This window comes from Patiria miniata, unplaced genomic scaffold (genome assembly GCF_015706575.1).
Source record: "Patiria miniata isolate m_02_andy unplaced genomic scaffold, ASM1570657v1 HiC_scaffold_20, whole genome shotgun sequence".
Taxonomy (NCBI): Eukaryota; Metazoa; Echinodermata; class Asteroidea; order Valvatida; family Asterinidae; genus Patiria; species Patiria miniata.
The window spans coordinates 40,884,962-40,910,571 of record NW_024037059.1 but is presented as its reverse complement, the minus strand read 5'-3'; the positions used below and the strand labels follow the sequence as shown (position 1 = coordinate 40,910,571).

The 25,610-nt window shown below is 39.1% G+C and overlaps 2 protein-coding genes across 5 annotated transcripts in view; one reads left to right on the top strand and one right to left on the bottom strand.

Annotated features, from left to right (window-relative positions):
- LOC119729219 (ADP-ribosylation factor GTPase-activating protein 1-like) overlaps window positions 1-19,471 on the bottom strand; it is a 28,814-nt gene extending 9,343 nt beyond the window's left edge. For 2 of the 4 annotated variants that reach the window (XM_038201790.1, XM_038201793.1), the window contains exons 1-10: window positions 19,178-19,470; window positions 18,527-18,636; window positions 17,688-17,859; window positions 16,805-17,052; window positions 16,274-16,342; window positions 15,049-15,160; window positions 14,589-14,645; window positions 4,662-4,694; window positions 1,280-1,396; window positions 678-826 (exon numbers count right to left, since the gene is read on the bottom strand). In XM_038201790.1, coding sequence (XP_038057718.1) covers window positions 678-826; window positions 1,280-1,396; window positions 4,662-4,694; window positions 14,589-14,645; window positions 15,049-15,160; window positions 16,274-16,342; window positions 16,805-17,052; window positions 17,688-17,859; window positions 18,527-18,636; window positions 19,178-19,237 — 1,127 coding nt within the window. In that variant the 5' untranslated portion in view covers window positions 19,238-19,470. Of the gene's footprint in view, window positions 1-677; window positions 827-1,279; window positions 1,397-4,661; window positions 4,695-14,588; window positions 14,646-15,048; window positions 15,161-16,273; window positions 16,343-16,804; window positions 17,053-17,687; window positions 17,860-18,526; window positions 18,637-19,177 lie in introns of all 4 variants that reach the window. The other 2 variants (XM_038201791.1, XM_038201792.1) reach the window with 2 other exon arrangements.
- Window positions 19,472-21,758: 2,287 nt separating this feature from the next.
- On the top strand, window positions 21,759-22,589 carry LOC119727114 (lectin BRA-3-like). The gene has a single exon (XM_038198976.1). The coding sequence runs from the start codon at window positions 21,759-21,761 to the stop codon at window positions 22,500-22,502; it is 744 nt and encodes a 247-aa protein (XP_038054904.1). The 3' UTR covers window positions 22,503-22,589.
- Window positions 22,590-25,610: the final 3,021 nt, after the last annotated feature.

Genomic DNA, 25,610 nt, shown 5'->3' with positions numbered 1-25,610 from the left:
TAACTTGAGTGCAATGATGCCTTTCATATCAACTACAGTGCTGTAGATAATGGCAATGCTATGGCAACCGTTTTCAAAGCGCTAGCCAATTATTCATGTCTTTGAGCTCAAGTCCCATAAAAACATCAAACTACAATCATTATCCAACATTTGCCGTAGCGCATTCATCACATTGATATTGATGGCCAAACAGACTGTGTAGACCCATTACAAAAATGGCAATTTTGACGAAGGTACATGTAGGAATATATTTATTTTGACGGTTTCTAAATGTTTGGAGATAAGGCACCTAAAAACCTGTTCCATGATACAGATGTAAACACGTACAATGACATTCCTGAATAATGTTATGAATGTTATTAACAAAGAATTGTCACATTTGGGAAAGATTGTGTTATTTACATTTTTCACATGTTATACAAGAAGTTGAGAACCAACTTTCAGGTTCATTAGTAGTTTCAGTCAAATTATATATATATTTTTTGTGATTTGCTAAGATTATTGTTCATTATGAAACTAAAAACCCTACTCAAACCCCCCCCAAAAAAAATTACTGCAAACAAAACAAATACGCAAAACGCGATATGCAAAAAAGTAAAGCAAAACAGAATTCTACAAAAAAAGAAAAGGGGAAAAAAAGGGGGGGGGGGGGAAGCAGCCGGATGACAAAATCTTACCGTAACCGTTCTCTCTTTTCACTGTCCTCTTTGCCAGGCATTAGTAGCGACTCTGCTGTCGGTGCAGAGTCAACAGAATCTAACGTTGTTGGGTTATCGGTGAAGATATTAGTGAAATCCTTCCATCCTTTGGAGGTGCTGGACGCAACCTAAGGCATTTATTGTGACAAAGTACAAAGCAACATTAAGTGCAATGCAGGGATTTTACGTAGTTTATGGAATATCCCTTGCACAGCAAGGGTCTATAATTCAATATGCCAGCAGATTCAGCAAATAATTATGCAACTACATGTAGACTGTGTTGACTGAGGCCGATCGTCTCAATATCTTTGCAGTAACGGGTTGCAGAACCGGATTTTAGCTTCGCGGGGTAGGCAGCGGTTTTTATTATTTACATTCTCCTTTTTTCTTCTTCCCTCTTCCTTTCCTTCTCCATTCTTCATTTTCTATTTTGTGGACAACACCATGATTTTGCCGACAAAACTGCTTAATCGGGGGGGGGGGGGGGGGGGGATGTCATCCCATCCCCCCCACCCCCCTGTAGCGACGCTCGTGGTCTCACGCACCCATCATCACACCCCTCGTCACAACCCTGTACAAACCTTGGAAGCCCAGCTCTTTGTTCCCGTGGAGATATCGTTCATCAATCGTCCTTCCTGCATCTTCTCCTTAGTGGGTTTGACCACGGCTTCGTTCACTTTTGCAGCATACTCTTGAGTCTAAAACGATTACAAAAAAAAAAAAAAAAAAAAACTCTTAAGAAAAATTCTTGACACCATGGAATAAGCTCAAGTTCCTCCAAAATACTCTTTGACTTGGAGTGACTTAGGAACGTCTCTCTTAAACAGGTGTAACACAACCAAAATACAAGAAAAGACATTCACTTTCTCATTGTTCTACGGATCATCTCAATATCGATGACTCATACATTCTGGCAAAAAAAAAAAAAAATAAACAAGCACCCAAATATCCACACAAACAAACAGCAAGTCCATATATTAATACGAGCAAATTATAACAGCAGAAGAAAAATGCCCGTATCCACTTTTCCAAATCAATTAAAATAATTCCTGAGCGGTCGCAACGGACAAATGGTAATCGTCTTCACCTTGGAATAAATTGGAAAATTTGAAGTGTACGGTTGCAAAATATATTGACAATTGCAAAGGAATGACCTGCAGAGTAAATTAACGGCGATAAAAATATTTATTGGATGTGCGTACATGCATTTTACAGGAATTAAAATAAAGAGTGGGATGTATACATGATCTGATGCACCGTGCCCTCTGGAGACGTGCACACAATAGGGAATAAAAGATTGTAAACATCTCCACAGGGCAATTGCTATAGATGAATACGTCTCCACAAGGTTTTCACGAAATAGATATATGGATTTTACTCAAAACTAGGAATTTCCAAGCTATGTTGATCTGTCGCAAATGGAAGAGTTTTAGAAAAGGGATATTAAGTCCGAATTTCAGCCAAGGGAATTAATTCTGGTTAAAATAAGAGCATTTTGAAACTTCACTTTCAAACTCGAAAACTTTAGTACACGAGAACAAAAAAATGTCTCCACAAGGATACACATTTCAGTATGGGTGTATACAAACACAAGGTTCATGGACACAATGGTGCATATTATGTGGGATGTTATTTGAATACAACAGATGGCCCGCGGCTGCATTTTTAACAAGAAATATACACATCGTGTACCAGTAACTTGTCTCAATCTCATGTATTTTCTTTTATTACCCCATTTAAAACATTGTAACCTCAAGGTTGTGGGGCCTATGTCTTTCACAATAGTTTTAGGTCGCTTAAAAATATAGTCCATCATTTGTAATTTGTGCATTTTGTTTGTTTGAAGCAACAAAAGTTTTCAAAATCTAATGAAGGATACTGATTACTGAACAACTAAACCTGACAAAGTTTCAGCTCAGCTTCAGCTGTATATTCCAAGAAAAACAGCATTCTAGGATCTCGATTTCAAATCAAAAGTTGCTGAATCATGTTTTGAATTGGGTCTGAATTCAGCGTCTGAGACGCGTTCTCACTGAGCCGATTGCAGCTATACGCCATGTCGCGCACCGATCCGACGAATTATAGCAACCGCTCGCGCGTGTGCGTCGTGCCAAAGCTTGCGCGCGCTTCGCTGAATAACAAAACAAACTACTAATTTAAATTTTCCTACGGTGCGTCCGTTGGAAAGGCCTTCTTTCGTTGATTACTTCAAAATGACAGCTTGCCAAAAAAGAATAATTTCACAGGGAGTTTAGTCCCCTTACTATCTTTCAACCCAGTATGTTTTTCAACAATAATTACGCCAGTTACTTTTCGGATGGCTGCAAATAATGGACTATAGCTTTAAGCTACTTTTTTTCAAGTAATACATTTTACATTCCTTCAGGGCATTCAGTAAAGTCTGATATCCAAATAACAAAAGACGATAAATGATACATCAAGTATAAACAAAAACAAACTAAATTTGATGCAACAAACATTGTTCTTCACAAAGATTTGTCAGTAAAATACTCTGCAAAACATTGATCAGAAAAAAACCCGATGTCAATCCCGTTTTGTATTTCTAAGTCAGTTTCTGTTTGGGACGTGATGGCATTGTTTGTACATGTACGTTCTCTGTAAAAAGCATTTTCCCAAGGGATAACTAAATGTTTTTGGCATGCTACTGGTACCATAGTAACAAGCGACATAATGGCTTGGGAGGGGTAGGGAGTCATGGTGGAGTGTGGACCTAGGAATTAAATGATTTCAAACACCTGTCACAAAAAATCTCATTGTTTCCATGACAGGAATGTAGGTTTAAAGGCGGGTTACAACATCCAAAACGGCCAGCGTACTGTCAACATGTATGTACTGTACATGTAGTTGTGCACCTAGTAGAGTTAACAAGAATTGCATCAAGTTTGGCCGGCATAATGCTGACAAGATGATTTACGTTTCCAATCTAACAATTCAAATAATCAATCAATATTTTTGACCTAAATGAAAGATCGTGGCCTTCCACAAACCCGTAGCTCTATTGTATGCCTGATTTGATCTCCAATCATTTGTGGGTTAACCTGTCTAGACATAGAGTAATACACGTACAGAGAAACAAAATGAAAAGAATATAAATGATGCATCACGCATCTTTACACAGCGACTGAAATTCCAACGTGAATGCTGAGTCGTCTGTTTCAATTCGTTTCCGTGGCAAGCAAGTCCAGTGATTCTGTGATGTTTTTGTTCTTGCAAGTAGCACTGAAATTATAATTTAGCAAAATTGGTTTGAAAGGCTCTTTCAGATGATCCAAGGTCTACACTTTTGTCATGAATTTTTTACAAGGCATTTCTGGCATTGTCTAGTGTCGAGGAACATTTTTCAGCTCCTCAATAGAAGGTCTAGTAACAAAATTTACTAACATTTTTTCCATTAAATCTTCGAATCGCCTTTTTGGTGTTCAAGCCAAACTACTCAGCTCCTCGATCCAAAGTCTAGCAAAAAAAAATTCATTAAATTATCAGCACTGACCTACTCTGTTTTCCGTTCTTTGTCAAGAAGAGAATGTAACTTCCCTTAGCAATTTACCAAAGTAGTACACGCTTGTTATTTGTCGAAACCGAAGGCTCAAGGCGGTGCAGAACAAGGCTATCAGGCATATCAGCCACCGTACGGGACCGCTAAGTTGGGTTCAAATGGAGATCACGGACAAAAGCTTTTTGTTTGCCACTAGGACACGGATGGATGATGGATGAAATCAGGTAAATAATCTGCTTTCAGCTGACGAGAACACTCAGTTTCTTTGGGAAAACGCTTGTAAAAAAAATACCTACTGTTATGATTTTAAAAAACCACTCCTGAGCATTTTCCAACAAGTAAATGAAAATTAGTGTTCGACAAGAAACATAAAACCTGAAATTAAAACAATATTAATCATTTAAGATGACCATAAATTAAAAAACACAACAACAACAGCGTTTTACCTTCTGTGATGCAGCAGTTCCAAACTTGACCGCCTGCAAAAATGAAAAAACAAGAGGAGAAAAATGCAAAACAATTACTTCAAAGTTTTGGAATGTTACTGTAGAAAATCCTCTGTGTGCGTACAGGAGAAGCCTAGTGGACCAAGTGATATACTCAGGGCAATTACATGTACATGTACCAAATACAATAGCACAGCATCATATACAAAGCAACTGACCAGTTTCTAATAAACCCCACACAAAAACACTGAGTGTGGGAACAGGGTGTGGACACAAAGCCTGTTCCTAAACAGATGGCCTGTAACACTGACCTGGACAGAACTCATGCGCGCCGTTGGGTTTTTGTTAAATCCCAAACTCAAGAAAAACTGAAGAATGGCAAGAGCACTAATGAAACGAGCATAGAGGGGGAACGCACCAATCAGATTGGTTGCTTGACGAGAACGGATCTTTGCAATTTGGAACGGGGAATGAAAACCGACAATTTAAGGAAGGCTGAATGAATGGGGAGGGGGGGGGGACATGGACCACACGCTGTCAGCATTACACAGTTCATTGAAGCTGAAGAATAGATGTTTCAGATTTTTTCAGGACAAAGCATGGGGGACGTTTCAAATATGCTGAATACAGAGAGGTTCTGCTGTAGCAAAAACAGCTCAATATATCAGCAATGCTCGTCTGTATACAGCTGTACTTCATCGATATTTTGCAAAGTAATAATTTATAATTATTAAAAACAAGAAAGGAAAAAAAAATGAAAGCTTGTGTTTCAAATCCAAGAAACAAAAGCATGCCTCGGGCACATATAAACATTTAGACTACATGTAATTTGCAAAAGACTGTAAAATATATTATGACAGGATCTAACAACAATCAAATGGAGAAAATGAACACTTAAAACAAAATATGAATCAACAGAAAACAGAAAACAAGCATGACCAAAGTGTGTATGATAGGCCCTAACCTAATGCACTGTGGAGAATTAATGGAATACTGACTACATGTACGTCACAAAGAAGATTTACTCCAGTCTTAATGTTGACACTAAGACTACATGTAGGAGGATTGAAACATCTTAAACATCTTTCACAATCTTCAAAAATATGAGGTTTAAAATACTACTTGAGATAGTCGGTTTACAAAGTCCCTTTTTTTGATTACGCCGACAAGCATAAGAGGTATACATGACGTCTCAAGACTGGACAAGTCATCGAAAATGCTCTTAACAATTCTGACATCAGGCAGAATAAGAAAATTCAAGAAAAGAGGCAGTGTTAAGAGGATTATTGAATTCCAAACCACCCCCCCCCATTTTTTTTCAAGTTTTTGTGTTGTGGAAATTTTGCCACCTGATATTTAGGCCTACCGCAAAACAAGCTGTAGGCCTACCAGACCTCACCCATGAAGGAAGTTAAAAAAACATCCACAAGAAAAGGAATAGTCTCACAAATTTCCTCCAAATATCAGTTTGCCTTCTGCTTAAAAATCAAGCATGTTTCCTTCAACTAGAGCCAAGGAAAATGTGCATTCACCCCAGACATTCACGCCATGAATTGAATAGAAACTGGTACATTTTCAAAACAGATAAAAATTCTCAATACAATAATCAACGATGCATCAACACTTAAATATTACCCAAAAATAACAGTAGAGTTTAAAATGCTAGAGCCAGCCAGTTTCATGTGAATCTTGTGTCGGCCAAGTTACAAAGTAAAATTGTCAAAAAACTACACTCAATTTTTACAAGCTAAACTAGAGTTACTTACAGTTTCAATACACCAAAATAGTATCTGCAACAATACAAGCAACCTGTTGCTGATCCAAGCCCAGCTCGACGAATTAACTGATGTCACAGACTCTACACACACACATACACTTAAGAACAGATGCTCCGTATTCACAAGGCACACGTTGGTGATCACGCGGTCTCGGTTCAAACACAGACGATGCCACTAATAAGCAGACGGCAGTGTGAGTCATTTGGCCCCTCTAAAAAATACTGAGGCGGGACAAACGCTCCGAACTGACAACAGAGGATTAGGAGGTCACTTGATCTCAATTCAGATCAATACGCCACATCCAGATCTAATCCCGTCAAATTCGACTGTCTCAATGGAGCTACGACACACAAAGGCCGAGCTCCCTGGACGAAATGTCCTGATCACTATCGGAGCGTTGTGTTATCAAACCGTTCATTTGGAGCTGTCTGAGTGAAGCATACGACCCCTTTACCAATGCCGTGCTATTTTTTAAAGGGTTTGGCTCGTAAAATAAAGATTTATGTTTGGCTGACTGGAATGGCTGGGAAATGAAAGCTGACAGGGCTAATATTTGTTGACATGATAAATAGCCGTCATATATTGGGTTGGAACGCTCCTGGGTACATTTCTTGCTCTTGCTGTCATAAATTCATGAATTTGGCTGAGGTCACATGCAAATAATTGATTGGATTTCAAATCTTTTTTTTTTTACCACATGATGGGTGTACAGGCCTATGGCATTTCAGCGAACTATTTCTTTTACTTCTTGAAACATGCAAAAGTCTTTTAATTCAAAACAGAACACCCTTTTCTCTATTTTATTAATACAGTTTCTGTTTGGTAATTAATGTTTGTAAAATTACAGTGGTCAATTTCATTCAATGTCTTCCACGCAGAGCACAATTTACCACTTGGTTAAACTGGTTATCAGCCAAAACGCATGAAGGAATCTACATAATGCTTAGTTGGTATGCAGCAAATGCTGCTTCCCAAACATGTGAACTTCCTTTGGGATTATTGACGTATCAATTGATTTTAGGGCCTCTACGAAAAATTTGCATTTCAACTTAAAGGATCATCGTGTGGGCACTTCAAGCATAGGATATAAGCCTTTGAATCCATTGTAGTCTTTCTTCAAGAAGTTTTTACTATTTTTCAGTGCACATTACAGCTACTGTAGCCACATGACAAATTGATTGTAATTGATTGATTGATTGCCTATTGATTGGGTAAGCGATGACTTGCTGGCTTACTCTGGCTAGTTGATTTTTTTCCATGAGTAACTTTGACGTCATTGGGGGTACAGAAAACTTAGGAAATTTACATATTTAGGATGGGACATTACATTTCCATAAAAAAATTAATAATTTCGTCATTACTTAGTTCCTTTTGAAAGGGTCAATATTAAAGTACCCCCAAAAAAAGGATTATTGCTCAACCCTGAAATATTGGTAATGAAGCAAGTGGGGAAACAATTCATAATTTGTGTCTGGCCAACAATAGTAAACAAAAATACTACACAGTGGAATTTTGTTCATTGCGGGAACATCTGGTTGAGCTATGTGAAATAAAAAAAATGTAAAAAAATCAATAAACATATTTTACATTCTTAATTTTATATTCCCACTAAACTCAGAATCTTTTGAGAGAAAAACAAATGAGGTTGGACTGTTCCATTTGATTTACAGGGAAACCTTTGTTAAATTTTACTCATGCACTTTATGCGATATTCTAGAAATCACAACTAAGGAGAATTTTCCAAACACAAGGGTTTAAAAATTAACCACGATTTCTGCTTTCAAAAACAAAACGGACACTTTTTTTCCCCAAGTCGCACAGACAGGAAATTAAGAAGTGTTTCTTTCCATAAGAAATTTACAAAAATTTCTTTCAAACGCACAACACAGAAAACACGTTTTGTACTAACTGTCCGACGTTCACGCACTGTAATTTCTTCTTTTTTTTATCCAAAGAGCCAGGATATAAAGTCCAGGGTGTGAAGAGATTTATCTGTTTACGATCCCGCGCCAAGACAGACAGGTAACACAAGCCTTCTGGCTTCATATGGGTTGAGTTCCAGGGCTGGCTTAGTGTCTCATCATTTCTTTGGCGGTTCAGACAATTCCGCTGGATCACTGACAAGATTCCAACCCAAGGGCATAAATTCTAAGCATCTTTTAAAAAATTGAGAAGAATCAGACATAAATTGCCCCAAAAGACAACGAGTAGAATGAAGAGAATGTGCCCGAAACTCTGAAAGGCAAGTCGACATCCAAACAACAAAACAGTTTTTGTAACTTGGCGTGGCTACGTACAAGGCAAGATGCTATTTTTTTAAAACAAATACCTTATTTTTTCTCAAAGGACACTATGTTAACTGGTAACTTTCACTCTGCGAAAATCACTACATTTTATAATCAAACGAGTTGTACAACTTATTTGCAAAAAAGAAAAAAAATTGATTCAGGTTTATCCAGAAATTTAGAAGACCACATTTCCCCCCAAATTGCTTGAAGCAAATAAAAATAAATATGAGATTTTCCCCATACTGCAATACCTTGTTTTTATGTCCAAAACTGCCCCAAATCAGAACGTCACGTCCAAAATGATCTTCACATACCGGGATTTCGCCGTTTTAAACCACAGCCCTTGAAAAAAAGAAATTCCTTTCTCATTTTCAAAATTATCTGTCGGGAAACCTCAAAGCAGCATCTTAATTAGGAATGCTAATGATGTCCCAGGGTAGATTCCAGACTTAGGAACATTGAGCAATTGCCGTCAGGCTGAAGGTAATTAAATTAAACGATGCATTCATCTTTCCCTGTTTCCAGCGCGCAATTAAATGTCCATTCATTAACTGAATGGGACATCTACAATGGGACTCTAGAAGTGTCTGGTTGCCTCCATGTTGGCCTGTATCCATGGTTACCGACACAATTAGCATCAAGAGTGAATGCAAATAAGTCCAAATGTATTAATTGTGTACAAAACATGTAAATACATGAACCAGAAGGTGTTTACAATGAGATTCTCTTAAAAAAAACTTATGTTTTGGGAATTCAGTAGAAGAGGAATTTTTTCTGTATTTTTTCGTATCTACAAGTGAACAGATTCATCCATTTGCCCCTCTGATGGTAATGCCATGCTATTCAAAATTGCAGCATTAGTCATGGAGTAAATACAAGCGTAATTTAGACAACTGAACAAAATTACATACATTTAACAGATAAATCCATACTGTTTGTAATGGCAATATTAAAGTTGACAAAGTGAAGCAAAAGGTTGAAAAACTCGAAATCTAAAACAGGGTGCTGAAAAGGGTGCATACCCGTGTTCCCCTGTTCCCCAATACCTATGTTCCCCAACCCTAACCCTAACAATCTAACCATAAACCTAACCCTAACCCTACGGAGTTTGGGGAACAAAGGGGAACATAGGTATTGGGGAAAATCAGGTAGACCCCGCTAAAAAGGAAAAACAGGAGCCCTACCCCCCCCCCCCCCATTTCCCCCATCCCTCAAAAAGGGGACGGAGAAGGGAAACCAAAAGGCCAGCGCAATACATGAAAAAGCTCTGCAAGTTTCAACTGAATCTAATAACACTTTCTATTCTAGAAGAAGGGGGGGGGGGGTGGAGATATACCCCATGGGACCCTTCCAACTACAGTTGCAGTAATAACATAAGAATCTAATTTCCCATGTCATCAAATTGCAATTCATTAGGAGAATCAATCAGACAGACAGGACAGCACTAATCTACTCACGCCGAACAATGATATCAGTGTGTCGTCATTCAGCGATCCATGGTTACCAATGAAGTGGCCAATTAAGAAAATGCAATTGAGATGCCCCAAGACGTCTCAACAAACACGTGACTGTCTATAAGCACATGAGAGTGATACATGTTTGCACATGAGTGTCAAATGTGACCTGTACCGGTACATACAATGTATCATGTTAGTACACAATGTACATGCATGTACGTGTACTAGTGGGATGCCGCGCTTTACCTGCGCAGCACCCGTTAGCTGGGTGGAATACTACTGATTACTTTGACCTCAATTTGCATGTTGACCCCAAGTCAACATCAGTGAAGCAATTTTGTCACATTTTCATCATTGATCAACGTTATGTTTTGCATAACAGCGATACGTTTTGGAGTGTTTTCATCTATAATGTTGTAACATTTTTCATCATTGATCAACGTTATGTTTTGCGTAATTTTGCGTAATTGCGATACGTTTTGGAGTGTTTTCATCTATAATGCTGTAATATTTAACTATTGAATCGGGGATCGTTAGGGTTAATATAGGATAGCCACACTCATTAGGGGGAGGGCTTATTAAAAGAGGAGGCTGTCAAAAGAGGAACATTCTGAGTAAGAATGTTTTCAATTGTTCGAGACTCTTGGGAGGAGGTTGACCAGTTTTAAATCCGTTCCTAGTTTTTCTATTAAAAGGAAAGGTTATTCAAATGTGACACTCAATTCTGATCCCTCCAGCTTGAACAACCACAAGTTGGCAGAAGGCCAAGCCAAGCAAGAAGCTAGCAAAAACACTTAATAAATAATATTGTTTTGATTCCACTAAGTGGCTTGTCTTTTTGGCACGCTACGCATCAATAATCCTGGGCAAGGCAGGGCTACTCCTTCTGGGAAAACTAATCCATTTGGCTTGTGTGCATCCCCCCAAGTTTTTAATGAGCTCTTAAATTTTACACACTGTTTGTCGTTTCCCGATGATTACGTGCCGATGACAGATTTCTTGCAGGGAGAGCAACTTTTACCACCTCCCGTTGGGAAAGACTCTGGCTTAATAAAAACACGTAATCAAGAGGAACAAGACACCCTTTCTGAAGATACGAGGTGCAAGTGGAAGGAACGCGATAAGAGAAATGAGAAGGAAGGGGATGAAAAACGACTAACAGGTGGGGTAGAATGTTTAATTGGCAAAGTGCCAAAATGTTAGCGAGACATTGTGAACTTCTGACTAAACCACAACATCATATTCAACTTGCTGTTTTTGTGTAACGAAGCCCATTTAACCTCTTGGCAACAGGAAAAGTGTAAAGCTGCAATGTGAGCCATCGTCCAAAATCTATGAGGCTGACTGAGAATCTTACCGAGATATTGATTGGTAGAAATACATCATGTACACTTAACTAAGTAGGAGTGTGCATTTATACGTAATATGGGAATCAAGTACCAATTGAAAAAAAAACATGGGTACTCGTCAAAGAAACCAACTCCAAAATTTAAATCTCGGAAGTTGCTGTACAGATTTTCCATGAAGGTCCGCACGGTAATACTACCACATTAGTGCGTCGATACAGCAAGATACAAGTGTGTAGCCTACAGTGCATGTAGCTTTAAGTTGATTTTTTTGCAAGCGTTTAATATAAACGTCCATGCAATTCAGCACGGCCACAGCAACTTGCTGTAGCATGCGAATGGCAAAAAAAGAAGTTGTAGCCACAAGATATCCAATTAGTACACAGTCTGTATTTTTTCTGACCAATTGTAAGCGAATGTCGCTGGCGACACAGACAGACATGAACACACAAACCAGATTTGCTGGTCTAAAGTCCACGCACATAATTACATGTAACAGATGTAACTGACTTACATGTAAGGCAGTGCACAAATTTCTTGGCTACGACTTACAAATGCACACACCTATGGAAGCGGCTACAGCCACTTCCCATAGACGTGTATTACAGCCAGCCGTAGCCAAGAGATGTTTAGCCTATGGTAAGTGTGGCAGCCACATTTTGTGAAATGGATCGATAAATAGGCCAGTTAAACAGTGACTCTGTGAAGGAATAAAATATTGTACATAATTTGGATGACGACAATGCCAGACATGCAACTGGGAAGTCACAAAAAAAGAGGAAATTCAAATCTTTCCAAAATTTTGTACAGTGTTTTTCTATTTTCAATGGCACACATTGGAAGTGAAAAAAGAGGAAATCAGCTGATCCGAGGAAAAGTTGCAGGCCTGCAACGCACATTTCTTTTAGATGCCAACATTTTGAACACAGTGTGCCGACCACTTGGTGCCATTAAACCATGATAGGATGAAAATAATCAAATGTTCATGATAAAAACGATTCCAATATCATTTTAAGACCTAATGGCTTTTTCAAATATTTTAGTTAAAGATGCATTTCTCGTGCTGTTTTCAACTTTCATTCCGAAAAACAGATTCTTTTCTAACTTGCTATTTATCGAGCAATACTAAAGTTATTCACTTTTGAACGAGACATCGACTGAAAAAAATAGGCCCATGTTTAGTGATTGATTTATAATCACAATTTTGAAACATTGGCTGCCAGACAGTAAGGCCTGGCTGGTTCCTGCCCCACAATCAGTATCGATAATGTATGGTCTGGGAGCCAGTCTGCTTGCAAAGTGGATCTCATTGTGCCCAAATGGAAGAACAAACTTCAGACGTTTGCAGACGTCCAACAAAGCAAAAAAAGAGGCTTTTTTTTTGAATAAAACATACAAGTTGATAACTTATTAATAGAAAAAAAAAATCCAATTTTTGAAGAGCACGAGAACACAACTATAAAAAAACTGCATCTGTACAACCGAGACCAACAAAACCTCAACAAAAACAATACAATAGTAGTGATGCATTTTCCATTTTGTTTCCTCCCACGTTGTCAAGAGAATTATTGAAAGTCATAAAAATTGCAGACTGCTGAAAAACAATCGTTCCCCTTGAGGCTTTACACAGGGGAACGTCTCTGGCGCTGGCGCATGCAGATAAAGTAAATTTAATCCCATTCATCTGTGGCAACTTTCACACAACTGCTTGTTTTTTGGGCTCCGGCGATTGTCCATGTAATCAGCATTTGATGAAGACACATGTAAGTTTCCGCTCACAAATATCTTGTTGCGGCCTAGCCGGCTTGCGGGCTATCATTGGAAGGGCCGGTGTATGTAAATCAAATCGTGATTAAATCTACCGGTTTGTGCGTGGCGTGCAGTACCTTCCTATTTGCGGGTGACGATTGATTTAATGAGTCCTATAATCGCTAGCGATCTCTCGCGAAGATGCTTTGAAAAGAGGGACACGGGGGAAAAGTGGCACGTTTATCAATCAGGTGTCATCCAATCTGATAAGTTTGGCGAATCAGATCTTACTGTGTCCAGAAAGGGAGTTCCTTTCAAGTTGAGATTTATTTGACAGAACCAGATTGCGAACATAAATCTTTCAATCTGGGCCAATTTAAGAGCGGGACGGTGGGGATATAAGCAAAGCTGCGCCCCCCACAATAAAAAGAGAATTATAATAAAAACTGGTATTATATCAGCCAAGACATCACTATTTTTTACAACTTGTATTTGGAAAGGCTGTGTTATAAATGACAAGGTGGTTCTCGAACCACGCATCTCACCTGTTTTAAAAGAGACCAATTTTACATTTTCAGCCTATTTTACAACTTGACCTCAGATGACCTTTGACCTTGGCATGTGACATTTGACATCATTATCATATAAAGGTTGCCATGTTGCATGTATGACTCAAGTTCGGTTCCAATTGGACTTGAACTTTTCAAATGAGACAAATTTACATTTGCAGGCTATTTTACCACTTGACCTCAGATGACCTTTGACCTCGGTATATGACCTTTGAAAGCATTATCATATGAAGGTTGCCATGTTGCATCTATGACTCAAGATTGGTTGCAATGGGGGGGGGAGGGGGGAAAACATTTGATAGCATATAAACAAACAGGCAATGTTTTACTGGTTGCATATAGTTACAGCCTTGTCACAAGAGGGCGCTCTTTCCCACTGGCACAAATAATTTTCTAGACCAAAAGATGACTTCTTCTCTGTTTCTGTATTTGACAAAGCTACTTAAATGTATTTAACACTGCACATGAAATTATTTGCGTTAAAAATTGAAATACCTATAAATTTTAAACGCATTGTTTAGGAGAAGAGGAAAACGTCAAGGCTTTTTCTTCAAACATTGTATCTTATTGTTTTGGGTCGATCACTGTGTTTTACCCCAAATTTAGCAGGTCACCTCAGGTCAAGAAATGGAAGGTGTTAAAACACTTTATTTTGTATTCATGTATTCTACTTTTTTGGTAAACAAGTAACATATCCAACGATTAATTGAAAAAAAAAATAGTAAAAAATAATTACATACCCCTTCCTTGGTGGCTGAAGCAAACTTGGTGGCGCCCAGAGCGAACGTAGACCAGCCCTTGGTGAAAAAAGCAGACAAGTTTGATTTTATAAATTTGTTTCATGATTGTAAGTTCAAATAGCACTCTAATAGACTTCACTGCTCATTCCCAGAACAAATAAATAAAAATTAATTTGTTAACTATTTTTTTTTCGATTATCAATAATGCTCGTCCCCTATTTTGTAACATATTTTGCTTTGTAATATTTTGCTTTGAATGAAAGTAAATGTTTCATTAAAGTGAAAGAAAACAATTTCAAATTCTGACAAATTTGGAGCCTGCCAGGTTTTTTTTTGTAGTGAACCGAAAATGTGTTACCTCTGATAAAATTCAAAAACTTGGTTTCATCCCTAATTTCACTTTCAGGGAATCTTTAGTCCCCTGATTTGAGGGGATATAAAATGTCAGTGTCGTACTTACTGCACTCAATGACGACACAGCCGTGTCCCATGTATCACTGCTGTTCTCCTCCTGTTTGATTGGCGTGTTACCAAAACCTGTATATCGGCCTCCTTGACTCGGTGGAAGGTGACTAAATAGGCAAATAAATATTTCTGTTGAAATAGCTTTTTAACACATTAGCACCTGCACTACGTTGTACATGTATTACATTGTATTACATTGTATTACATTGTATTACATTGTATTTCATTGTATTACATTGTATTACATGGTATTACATGGTATTACATTGTACTACATTGTATTACACTGTATTACATTTATTACATTGTACAATGTTGTATTACATTGAATTACATGGTATTACATGGTATTACATGGTATTACATTGTACTACATTGTATTACATTGTATTCAATTGTATTTCATTGTATTTCATTGTATTACATTGCATTACATTGCATTACATTGTATTACATTGTATTACATTGTATTACATTGTATTACATTGTATTACATTGTATCACATTGTATTACATTGTATTCATTCCCTGATGAATCCATAAAACCATGAAGGGGTTATCTCAGGTGGTACTCCATGCACAAGGACCCTTCAACGGTTACCAACGAGAGGATTAGGCGGGACTCGTGAACGCACTGCTGCCGTATCACTGGTGCTCATGCAAAGATGGTACCGGTGTCATATGAAAATCGGACTTGTATGAAAATCGGACTCTTTTTCCCTTTTATTGGTTAAACCCTCTCACGTGACCGGTCCCTCTCCTAATTATCTATGCATGAGCATGCGCAATACCACCAATGAGTCCGTATTTCATAAAACCTAAATTCATGCTACACCGGTTTGTTCACAATCAGCATTAAATTAAGGCTTGCGTACTTGGCATCATACACGCACGAATCATTACGCACATGCGCTAAGTCCAACGCACAGGGCTTCCACCACTGGTCAAGCATGGAGTTAACAGTGGCATATTTTATAGAAACTGACACAATGATGTCATTTTGGGACGTTTTGTTTCAGCTTTTATAACGGTGTGTCTGAGAATTGAGTGCAAAAAATACAGGCTATCAAAAGAATTGTTTCTCTTCGTCCACAAACAAAACAAAATGTAGCACTTTCTAAAGCTACATGTAGAATTTACTCACTTGACAATTACTTATTATTTCTGAAAAATTCTTACAGTGTTTGGCATCAACATCATAGGCAAACTGATGTACTTACTCTGGTCTGGATGCATTATCAGCTTGTATTCGGTCAAAGTAATCCCCCTTTTTGGCATCAACTTCAGATCTAAATGACACAAGAAAAGAAAACGTACTCATTCGATAATCCTAAATTGCCAAGTAAAATTTGGGTTCACCAGACTAAGTCGTAGGGGCAATCTCATCAGCAACAAGAATGAAATTTTGAAATTTAAAAATTATAAAAGTCAAAGAATCATTTCTTCTTTTGGTATCAGAGTATTGAATTCAATTTTGGGGTACTCAAGCTAAGAATTTCCTAGGAAAAAAACTACGATAATGAATTTATTTATCTTTAGCGGGATGACTGCAGTTTTACACTAGATCCTTCCCAAATCCTTCAAAAACCGCTGTGACATTTTACTTTAGCTTTCAACAGACATCAACCTCTATGTATAGTCATGGTGACTGGGATATACCCTCCTCAATCCTACAAAATCAGACAAAAGCTAGTGGAGGTTTTTGAAGGACCTGAGAGTGTTAAAGTTGAGTTGGTGCCCTGCCCACTTACTTAGACATGCCGTACTGCAACTCAAAGTCGTCCTTCCCCGCCGACTGGTACCCACCACCACTTCCATACTCTACTTTGGCTCCGCCCGAATTGTAAGACGAGAAGCTAGGGGAGCTACTGGAAGTATGGAATGAACCAGCGGAGCTACTAGAGGAAGTCGTCTTGAGCCTAGCAGCGACGTACGGGACGTGATTCCTAGCAGAGGAGGTTGCCTCGGACCAGGTCTCGCCTTTGGCTTCTGTTGCAATCTGAAACAAAACCAAAATCACAATACTTACATTGTAATATATATTTTCAGATCATTATACAGTAGAATGCCACTACAACGAACACTGCTGCAACAGACCTTTGGCTTAAACAAACAAACATACTCTTTGGCTACCATATATTTGTGTGCGATTATACAAGTCCAATAAACAGTAAAAAAAAAAAAAAAAAAACCTGCTTAGGCACACAATGTGATTTATAAAATCCGCTTTTTTTTAAAGACGGACCTTCAAAAGGACTTTGTTGAATATTTCTTAACTTTTAACTGAGGTTTTATCGCTGGTGATGTTTGAAGACACTTAAGACAACGCTCCTTGAAACCGCATTTTTGGATGACAGAGGCTTTAGGGTCATTGTGTTTGAAGAGTGATATACCGGTACTTTGAAAGGATTGAGCAATTTAATTAATTTGTTCTTCTAAAGGTAGTTCATAAAATTGGCTTTCCAGTCATTATTATTGTTGGTGCTACATATTTTTTTAAACATGAAATATTTTTTAGGGGGGAGGGGGTGAATTTCTCTTTTTTTGGCCTCACCTTGTACTTATGATCCCTCATAAGTGCCATGCCTAAGACTACGACACTGGAGTTAGGATTTATGATTCGTATGTCTTTACCTTATCTCTGTAGAGAGCTGCAGCTTTGCTGTTGTATTTCTCTTGCAGGCTCCATCCAGGGTTGTAATCAGGCTGCGACTTCAGATATTGCCTGGCCTTGTTGTTGCCTCCAACTTTCATCTTCTCCAGTTCTAAATCCTTCCATTTATCCATTGTCACGGACCGGACAAAACTGTTAGGAAACAAGCAAATGAAAATATTTGTTTGTTGACATTAACCTTCCTTTTGTTTGATCAGTCACAGACAGTCAAAAAGTCAATCCTGTTCCCCTGCCGTGTCTTTTACAAAGGCCAGTCACCAACAGTCAGATACATCTTGTAGGCACTGTGACAGTCAAATTCCTTGAACAGTCAAAAGTAGGTGACTGGTAGGCACAGCTGGCTTATCAATCTCCTACAGTCAGAGCATATCAGGTTTCATGACAATCACAACCAGTCAATCCTGCTTTATGAAGACAGGGACGACTCAACTTTTAAACACGGACAGTTTGATGTATTTTGATTGATGGGTTGAACTTCCATAAGATGGAATTTTGCGGGCTGACCTTGTTGAATTTGCCAAACCAGCATCGAACAAAATCCAATGCTGGCATTAGTTACCCTTAGGACTCCTCTATTCGCAAACTTTTGCTATTTTTACGGAAGTCAACTACATTTGTCAAATAGTTCTTGGACTTTATTTCCCTTTTAAAAAAATGTTGAGGGGTCCTAAAAGTAACCAATTCCCAAATGCTGGTCTGGCAGAATTTGGCAAACACAAGTCTTTTTTAGTGTAAATATTGCCATGTATACCTAGAATGAGATATGAACAACATTTGTAAGAAACTGTTTTTTGTTTACCTTAAATGAACTCCGAGACCTCGGTGTTTGCCGGAACACTCTAGGCAGATCCAGATGCCGTATGTCACACTCACCCATTGTGGGTTATGGCCGTTACATTCAAAGCAAGTCTGCCAAAAAGAAAATGAATCAAAATAAGAAGGATCATCAATGTCCTGTCATCACCACATAATGATATTAGGTCTACACTCCTTCTGCCATGTCTGCTCAGTGCTTTCTGAATGAAGAAGCAAAATTATGAAGAAGAAAAAGAAATCTATATTAGTATATAAATAACAAGAATGATTTGATTACAAACATGAAAGTAGGCCCTAAAGAAAATTTAGCAAAAAAATAAATAATTAAATTTTTATAGAAATTTAGACATCTTTCTGGAGTCCTCATGTGCAAGTTTCGGACTAAACTCCTCAGTAGATTGGGAAACCAGACGTGTGGCCTAACGTACAGCGCAGCAAAACAGAGAGGCCACACAATTGGGCTAGGAACCATGGGAACAGCTGGGACCGAGTCCTGAGAAATATTTCCAATACTTTTCTTAACTCTCCATACACTTTGTACACAAGCACGGAAGTGGCGTCAGGTTGCAACTTTTTTTCCCAATATAGGCCTAATCTGATGTGCTGTTTTGAACCACGAACATGACGAACGTACATTGTTACCGTCTCTCGGGCGCAGTTCTTTCATCACTCGTCGCGTTCGGGGACTCGCCATCTTCGAACCTCAATTTCTTCCACAATTTTCACCGGCAGAAAGTAAAGATATTGCACTTATACAAAAGCAAGAACGAAACTCTTATTCTTAATGAATGATGTTCATAAAAATTATACTGAATTATCAATGGAATTCGAATAAAATTCTTAATTTTTTAGAAGCAGGGTGAACATTTTCGTCAACTTTGCTCAATCGCCATTTTGATTACGTGGAACAGTGCATGTCATTGTAAACTGGTTTAAGGACTCGGTTTAACCGGTTAGCGGCAGGTTAATGTTGTCTTGTAAGCGTTAAACTAACCTGGCACGAATCAAACACTTGGAGGCGCTATTAACATACCACGGGCTCGGCATTTCGGCACTTTTTGAACCTTCGAATGAATTGAAATAGGGCCAAAGTGCATAGTTTTAGTTATTTTTAACTAAACCATCGTGACAATAAAATTTGACATACAAAAGCAAAAACTTGTTAGAAACAAGAAGTTAAGGGATTGGCCTTAACTCTGACAACAGTTTATATTTTACTTTTTTTTATCGATTATTTTATCAAATCGTTTTGAGCCCCGAAAGGATTGGCATTCAAGAAAGGGCTGAATTATTCTAGAAACGCGAACGACGTTTGGCACTGCATCCAGGCTCATGAGCTTACGCCTTGCCTTCCTTATATATTAATTAAATATAAAATATTAAGAACCTATGCCTATACATTGGCCAACAGTAATTATTTGGGCATTTTCCAGGTGAATTACTTCACCTCAAGGGAACAAAGACACCATCATCTAAACAGTTGTATGCTTTGTTAATTGGGCACAACAGGTGTAAGGGTCATTAATGCAATTGTTTTAATGCACTCCTTGAAAATGCACCTTTGTGTCCCGTTTAACCCTATTTTCATTTTGGTGCCTTTTTTTGTTTTTTATGCTAATGCTAATGCAAATTTCCATATTCATGAGCGAAATTGTGATGTCATCATTCGGGCAGACACCTCAATGTTACAGTTATTTCTACACTAAAAGTTGCCAGAATTTCGGATAATACTTTGCTGTCGTGGATTTTTTGTTTGTTGTGTCAGTACAAGGCAGTAAGCAATGGCATGGCAGTAAACTTTAGCAATGAGCAATCTTTTCCCACAAATGCTTTCAATGAGCAAAACTGGATTCACAATTTTAACAGAAAACACATAAACTAAACAGGGTCTTCCTGAAATGATATCACAGCAAGAGCGCCCTCAGATGGTAAAACATGGACAAATTAAACTGTCTATAAAATAAGTGCACTTTTCAATAAAATTAACCAAAAAGGGATGTCAACTAGCTGAAATTTAAGAGGAGTAGAAAGCTGCAGAAAATGTTTTCCTTAAGTAAAATTCATTGCTTAGCCTTTTACATTGGGTTATGAAGCCGTTGACATCAATTTTACCAGTAATTCAGGTAAGGAAGCACTGACCTGAATATATTGTTTCCGCAAAACAATATTTTGCTTGCTGCTGGCGTGTCATATTATTTGTTGTCTCCAATTACGGTGGAGTCCACCTTGTTTTAATTTCATTTTTATGACAAAAGACCGAACTGGCTGGAAAACTGGAAGCTTTGTTCGCTTTTGATATTGGCCTGGTTCGTCTCCAAGCAACGAATGGACAATAATAACACCATGTGGGCGAGGAGTTTGGTTGCCTCAACTTGGCTGTATTAAAAAAAATAACCTAGATAATGGTCTAATGAAAATACACACATAGGCCCGCAACACTTCTCCAGATTTAGTTGAGAATTCGAGATGGAAGGTTATTATTTTCTGTAGACCATTATCATGTTGCGGCCATCTTGATTTTTCCAATTTAAATCAACGTAACCAAAGCGAGGCTTGAAGGAAAAATAGTCTGGTTCCTTTTTGCACGAAAACATTATCATTCAGTACTGTTATTGGATACAGGGAACATGACTGAAATGGTGTCAGCACGATAAAGGTCTATTCGATATATGAGTCGGCATGGTATCTGTGCTGAGCGTTATAAACTTTCTAATCCTTAATTAATTCTAACTTTTTAATTGGAGAGCGATTTAGAACAATATGGGTTCACGATTGGATGATTGTCGTGTACAAAACCTATGAGGGTTCTTTTCATTAAGTATAACAGCGGAGGACAATAGGAGATCCACGATTGAAGGCGAGGTCAATGAATTGTAAATAATATGACTATTTTGCTAGAGAGGGTGAGCATCTATTATTGGACCTTGGTCAAGGCTATTCTCAAGAGGGAGAAATTAAAACCACGGGTCTCTTTGTTCAAATTTAAATTCCGGAATATAACAGTACCCACTGAAATCGGTAACAATTGGCAACGTTCGTCTCTAAGTAACTTGCAGTAAATAAAAGATTCGTGTAGGCCAAACGATCACTTATAATTAAGCGACATTTCAGAAACACGTCAGACTTGAAGGAAGAGACAGGGAGAGGGGTTATAACTCGAAGAGAAGACAGTGACCATTATTTTTGAGGGAAAAAAGACCGTTAAACGCCAAAGAATGAAGATGTCTGTCTTGCTTGCAAACGTTTTGACGTTGATGACTGTTGGGGTATTTCAAACTCTGCTAGCCGTCTGTCCTCCCGGCTGGTTGGCCTGGCAAGACGCCTGTTACATCTTGCTGCCTGACAAGATGGGTGGGTGGCAAGCTAAGGAGGTTTGTGATCGGCCCGGGAGCAGCCCGGTCGTTCCTGACTCGCAGGAAGAACAAGACTTTATCTGGCGGGAAATGAAGCCGAGAATGCAGGAATTTGGCGCCAATACCACAAGTGACTTGGAACTGTGGATTGGATGCTACGGTGTTGGCGCAGGGATGCTTGGGTGCTACGGTGTCGATTGGGAACCCAAATACATTAACTGGGCATCTAATGAACCGGGAAATAATTTTCACGTTTGTGTAGGAATGGCTGGGAATTTCAACGGTCAGTGGGAAGACGGTGATTGCAGTGAGTTGAAATACGCCGTTTGTGAGATGCGCGCCTCTCGTGTCTCGTTCTGCATGCCGACCGATGGTGACGGCCATTGCCCGCCACACTGTCTGCTCAACCACGGGATCAAGAACCTGACGACCGGAGTTACCGGATGTGCCTGGGCATGCTGGGAAGAGCCTCGATGCCACTCCTTCAATTTCTGGCAGAAGAAGGAAGAAAACGCGGGAATCTGTCAGCTCAACAGTGCACCTCGCCTGCAGGCCGCTGCCGAAGATTTCAAGTACGTGGAGGACTGCTACTTCTACGAAATGTAACAAAATACTGCAAACACTTGAAAATAATTTGAGAGATTTCTTCGTATTTAAATTTTAGGTATCGCATCGGTAGGTGCATAGCTTGAGTTCAGCAGACAATGTCGTTTGGAGTCTAAGTACTGGAAAACATTATGTTCACTTCTTCATTAACTTTAACTTACAGTTTTGATCGTGATCGACAAGACTTCGAAAAACTCTTAGTTCTTTTCAGACTGTAATATAGAGAGAAGAGTAGTCCAATGGGGGGGGGGGGGGGGGTGTCCCCCCACGCCCCCCGTGGCTACGCCACTGGGGGGGGGGGGGATCAAGGGGGAGGAAATAACAGTAATAAAAAAAGCTCCAGTGATAAGTTAAATCTTGTTATTGTTTAAAATGACGATTAGTTTTGTGGAAAAAATAGAGATTAGGTTCCTTATTCTGCACCTAATAAAAGTGTCGCACAAAATTCAAAAATGAGAAGTTCGCGTCAGTGCATAACCGTCATATATAGCGGATCAGAAATCACTTTTATAGGACTGAGACTTGATCAACCTGACTGACTCACTAGTCTTTGTTACCAATATGCAGCGCCACCAAGCGCTGGAAAAAACAGGTGAATTTCAATGACGAGGTTCCACTTTCACATTTCCCATCTTAAACCACTGGTTTTGTTTGGTTTTCATCAGACGGAGTCTTGTCATATATCGGCTCCCTGACAGAATTTGAAAGTATCACGGCGAAAATGTACCGCCAATAGGTTTGTTCCTTTGTAAAAAAAAATAATTGGCAACCAGAAATTTGCATAATGACTCACTTCATTCAATAATCATCACCTATCCCTACGATCCTCGATCTATGGATTTAAAATCACCCTAGAGCATTTGATCCATTATCCCCTTTGAAAGACTCATATTGACGCAATAACTAACCATCCCTTGAATACTGGTGGTATAATAAATTGTGGTATAAAACTTGAAACTCTTTTAAAAGTATTATCGATGATGGCCTTATAACATTTTGGGGCTCTGAAATAATGCATATACTTTTTTTTCTTTCTTTTTTAAAAATTAATTGCACATTAAAACAGTGGCTTTATTACTGGGGTCAACTTTGCAGGTGCAGGGGGGGGGGGGCTTGTAGGGTGAGCTTCATTTCTGTAGAGGGCAACCAATGGATTTGTAACAATAGTAAGCTCATTTTGCCTTCCTCTAAATTCTAATCAGGGTCAAAGGGGGCGCTACAGGCCTCACGAGTTCTTGTCACTTGAGCACTTCAATGCATGCAGCGCAGCGTCAAACTTTAAACTGGGAAGCAAAGTTAGGACGCCCTCTCATATTGCCACGGCGTCGTAAGAATGGCGCGAGACTGTTTCAGCACGATGCATGCCTATCAGACTAATAATAATAATAATAATGGAGTCTTATATAGCGCACGTATCTACCATCAATTAGGTACTCAAGGCGCTGGAGATTATGTCTATTATTAAAGAAAGGTAAATAAAGTTAATGAGAGATATGAGACCCATTATGTAGCACCTTGTAATGGTTTACAAGACGCTTTGGCGCATATTGCAGCCACTGCCAGAAACACCGGGGCAAACCCCTTCTCTTAGCGATAAGTGTTACTGGGTTCTTTAACGTGCATTACACAACACACGGGACCTACGGCTTTACGTCCCATCCGAAGGACGAAGCAATAATGGTTAAGTGCCTTGCTCAAGAGCACAAGCACTATGTTCCCCGTCAGGATTCGAACCCATGTACCACGGCACACGAGTCGAACACCGTAACCGCAGGACCATAGCACCCCATAGAATTATTGCACCATCTCTGGCTAAGGTATAATTGCTTGTTATTTTTTGAAGTAAGCCGTATCTCAGCGGAGTGGATTAAAAGACTAAAGCATATTCTCCCTCCGCCCCAACTCATAGTTAGGGTTCGAAACTGCTGGGTTAAGTTGACACTTATCTTTTAAAAACATATATATATTTTTTTTTGGGGGGAATACTCGGGAAAAATGTCCAGCAAGAAACTGTCACATTTTTATTTTGGCAGGGAATATTTTGAAATTCCAACTTACAGTGCATCGATACACTCCCATACATGGATCCACATTGTGCTAGCAAGTGTGTGCGAGTAAGAATTTCAATCCCACACGAACATTTTATAGAGCATGCTACTGTGCCAAACGTAGCCGCCTCGTTATTAAAAAATAATTAGGCAGGCATCCATTTTCATTGGGGCGCCCATTGTAAAAATAAGATTACTTCCGGTACCCGTCCGTTAGAGGGCGCAGTATCTATATTATTAGACCTTGGCCGAGTGAAGTCTCAAAAGGAGACTCAGTTTCAAATTTAATTATGCGTGATATTTAAGACACGAATCAATAATAAATCGGGTTAGATTAACTATCGTTTCTAAGCAACTTGCGGTAAACAAAATATATGTGCGCACCGAGCGATTGGTTTATAAATTGGTGAAATTTCAGCAACACATCAGAGCTGAGAGAAACCTGAAGGAAGAGACAGAGAGAAAGGTGTGTATCCCCAAAAGACATAAAAGAGTTGACTCAACGTGAATCGACACATTGACAGATTTTGGGGCAAAAACACACCAACGATACGATGAAGGTATCGGTTTTCAGCATTGCAAACTTTCTGATCTTGATGACTTTTGGCGTATTTCATAATCTGCTAGCCGTCTGTCCTCCCGGCTGGTTGGTCTGGCAAGACGCCTGTTACATCTTGCTGCCAGACAGGATGGATTGGTGGGAAGCCAAGACGGTTTGTGATCGGCCCGGGAGCAGCCTGGTCGTTCCTGACTCACAGGAAGAACAGGACTTCATCTGGCGGGAAATGAAGGCGAAGATGCAGGAATTTGGCGCTCGGTCAGGCGACTTGGAATTGTGGATTGGATGCTACGATGTCGACAACAGCGGGACGCTTTCGTGCAAAGATGTAGATGGGGATCCCATCTACAAAAACTGGGCGTACATGTATAGTGAGCCGAATGATATTCATCACAGTTGTGTCCGAATGGTTGAGACATTCAACGGTCAGTGGGGAGACAGTGATTGCAGTTATTCGAAATACGCCGCTTGTGAGATGCGCGCCTCTCGTGTCTCGTTCTG

Excerpts from the sequence above, each read along its gene's own strand:
- LOC119727114 (XM_038198976.1), top strand. The coding sequence starts at position 21,759 with ATGAAGATGTCTGTCTTGCTTGCAAACGTTTTGACGTTGATGACTGTT.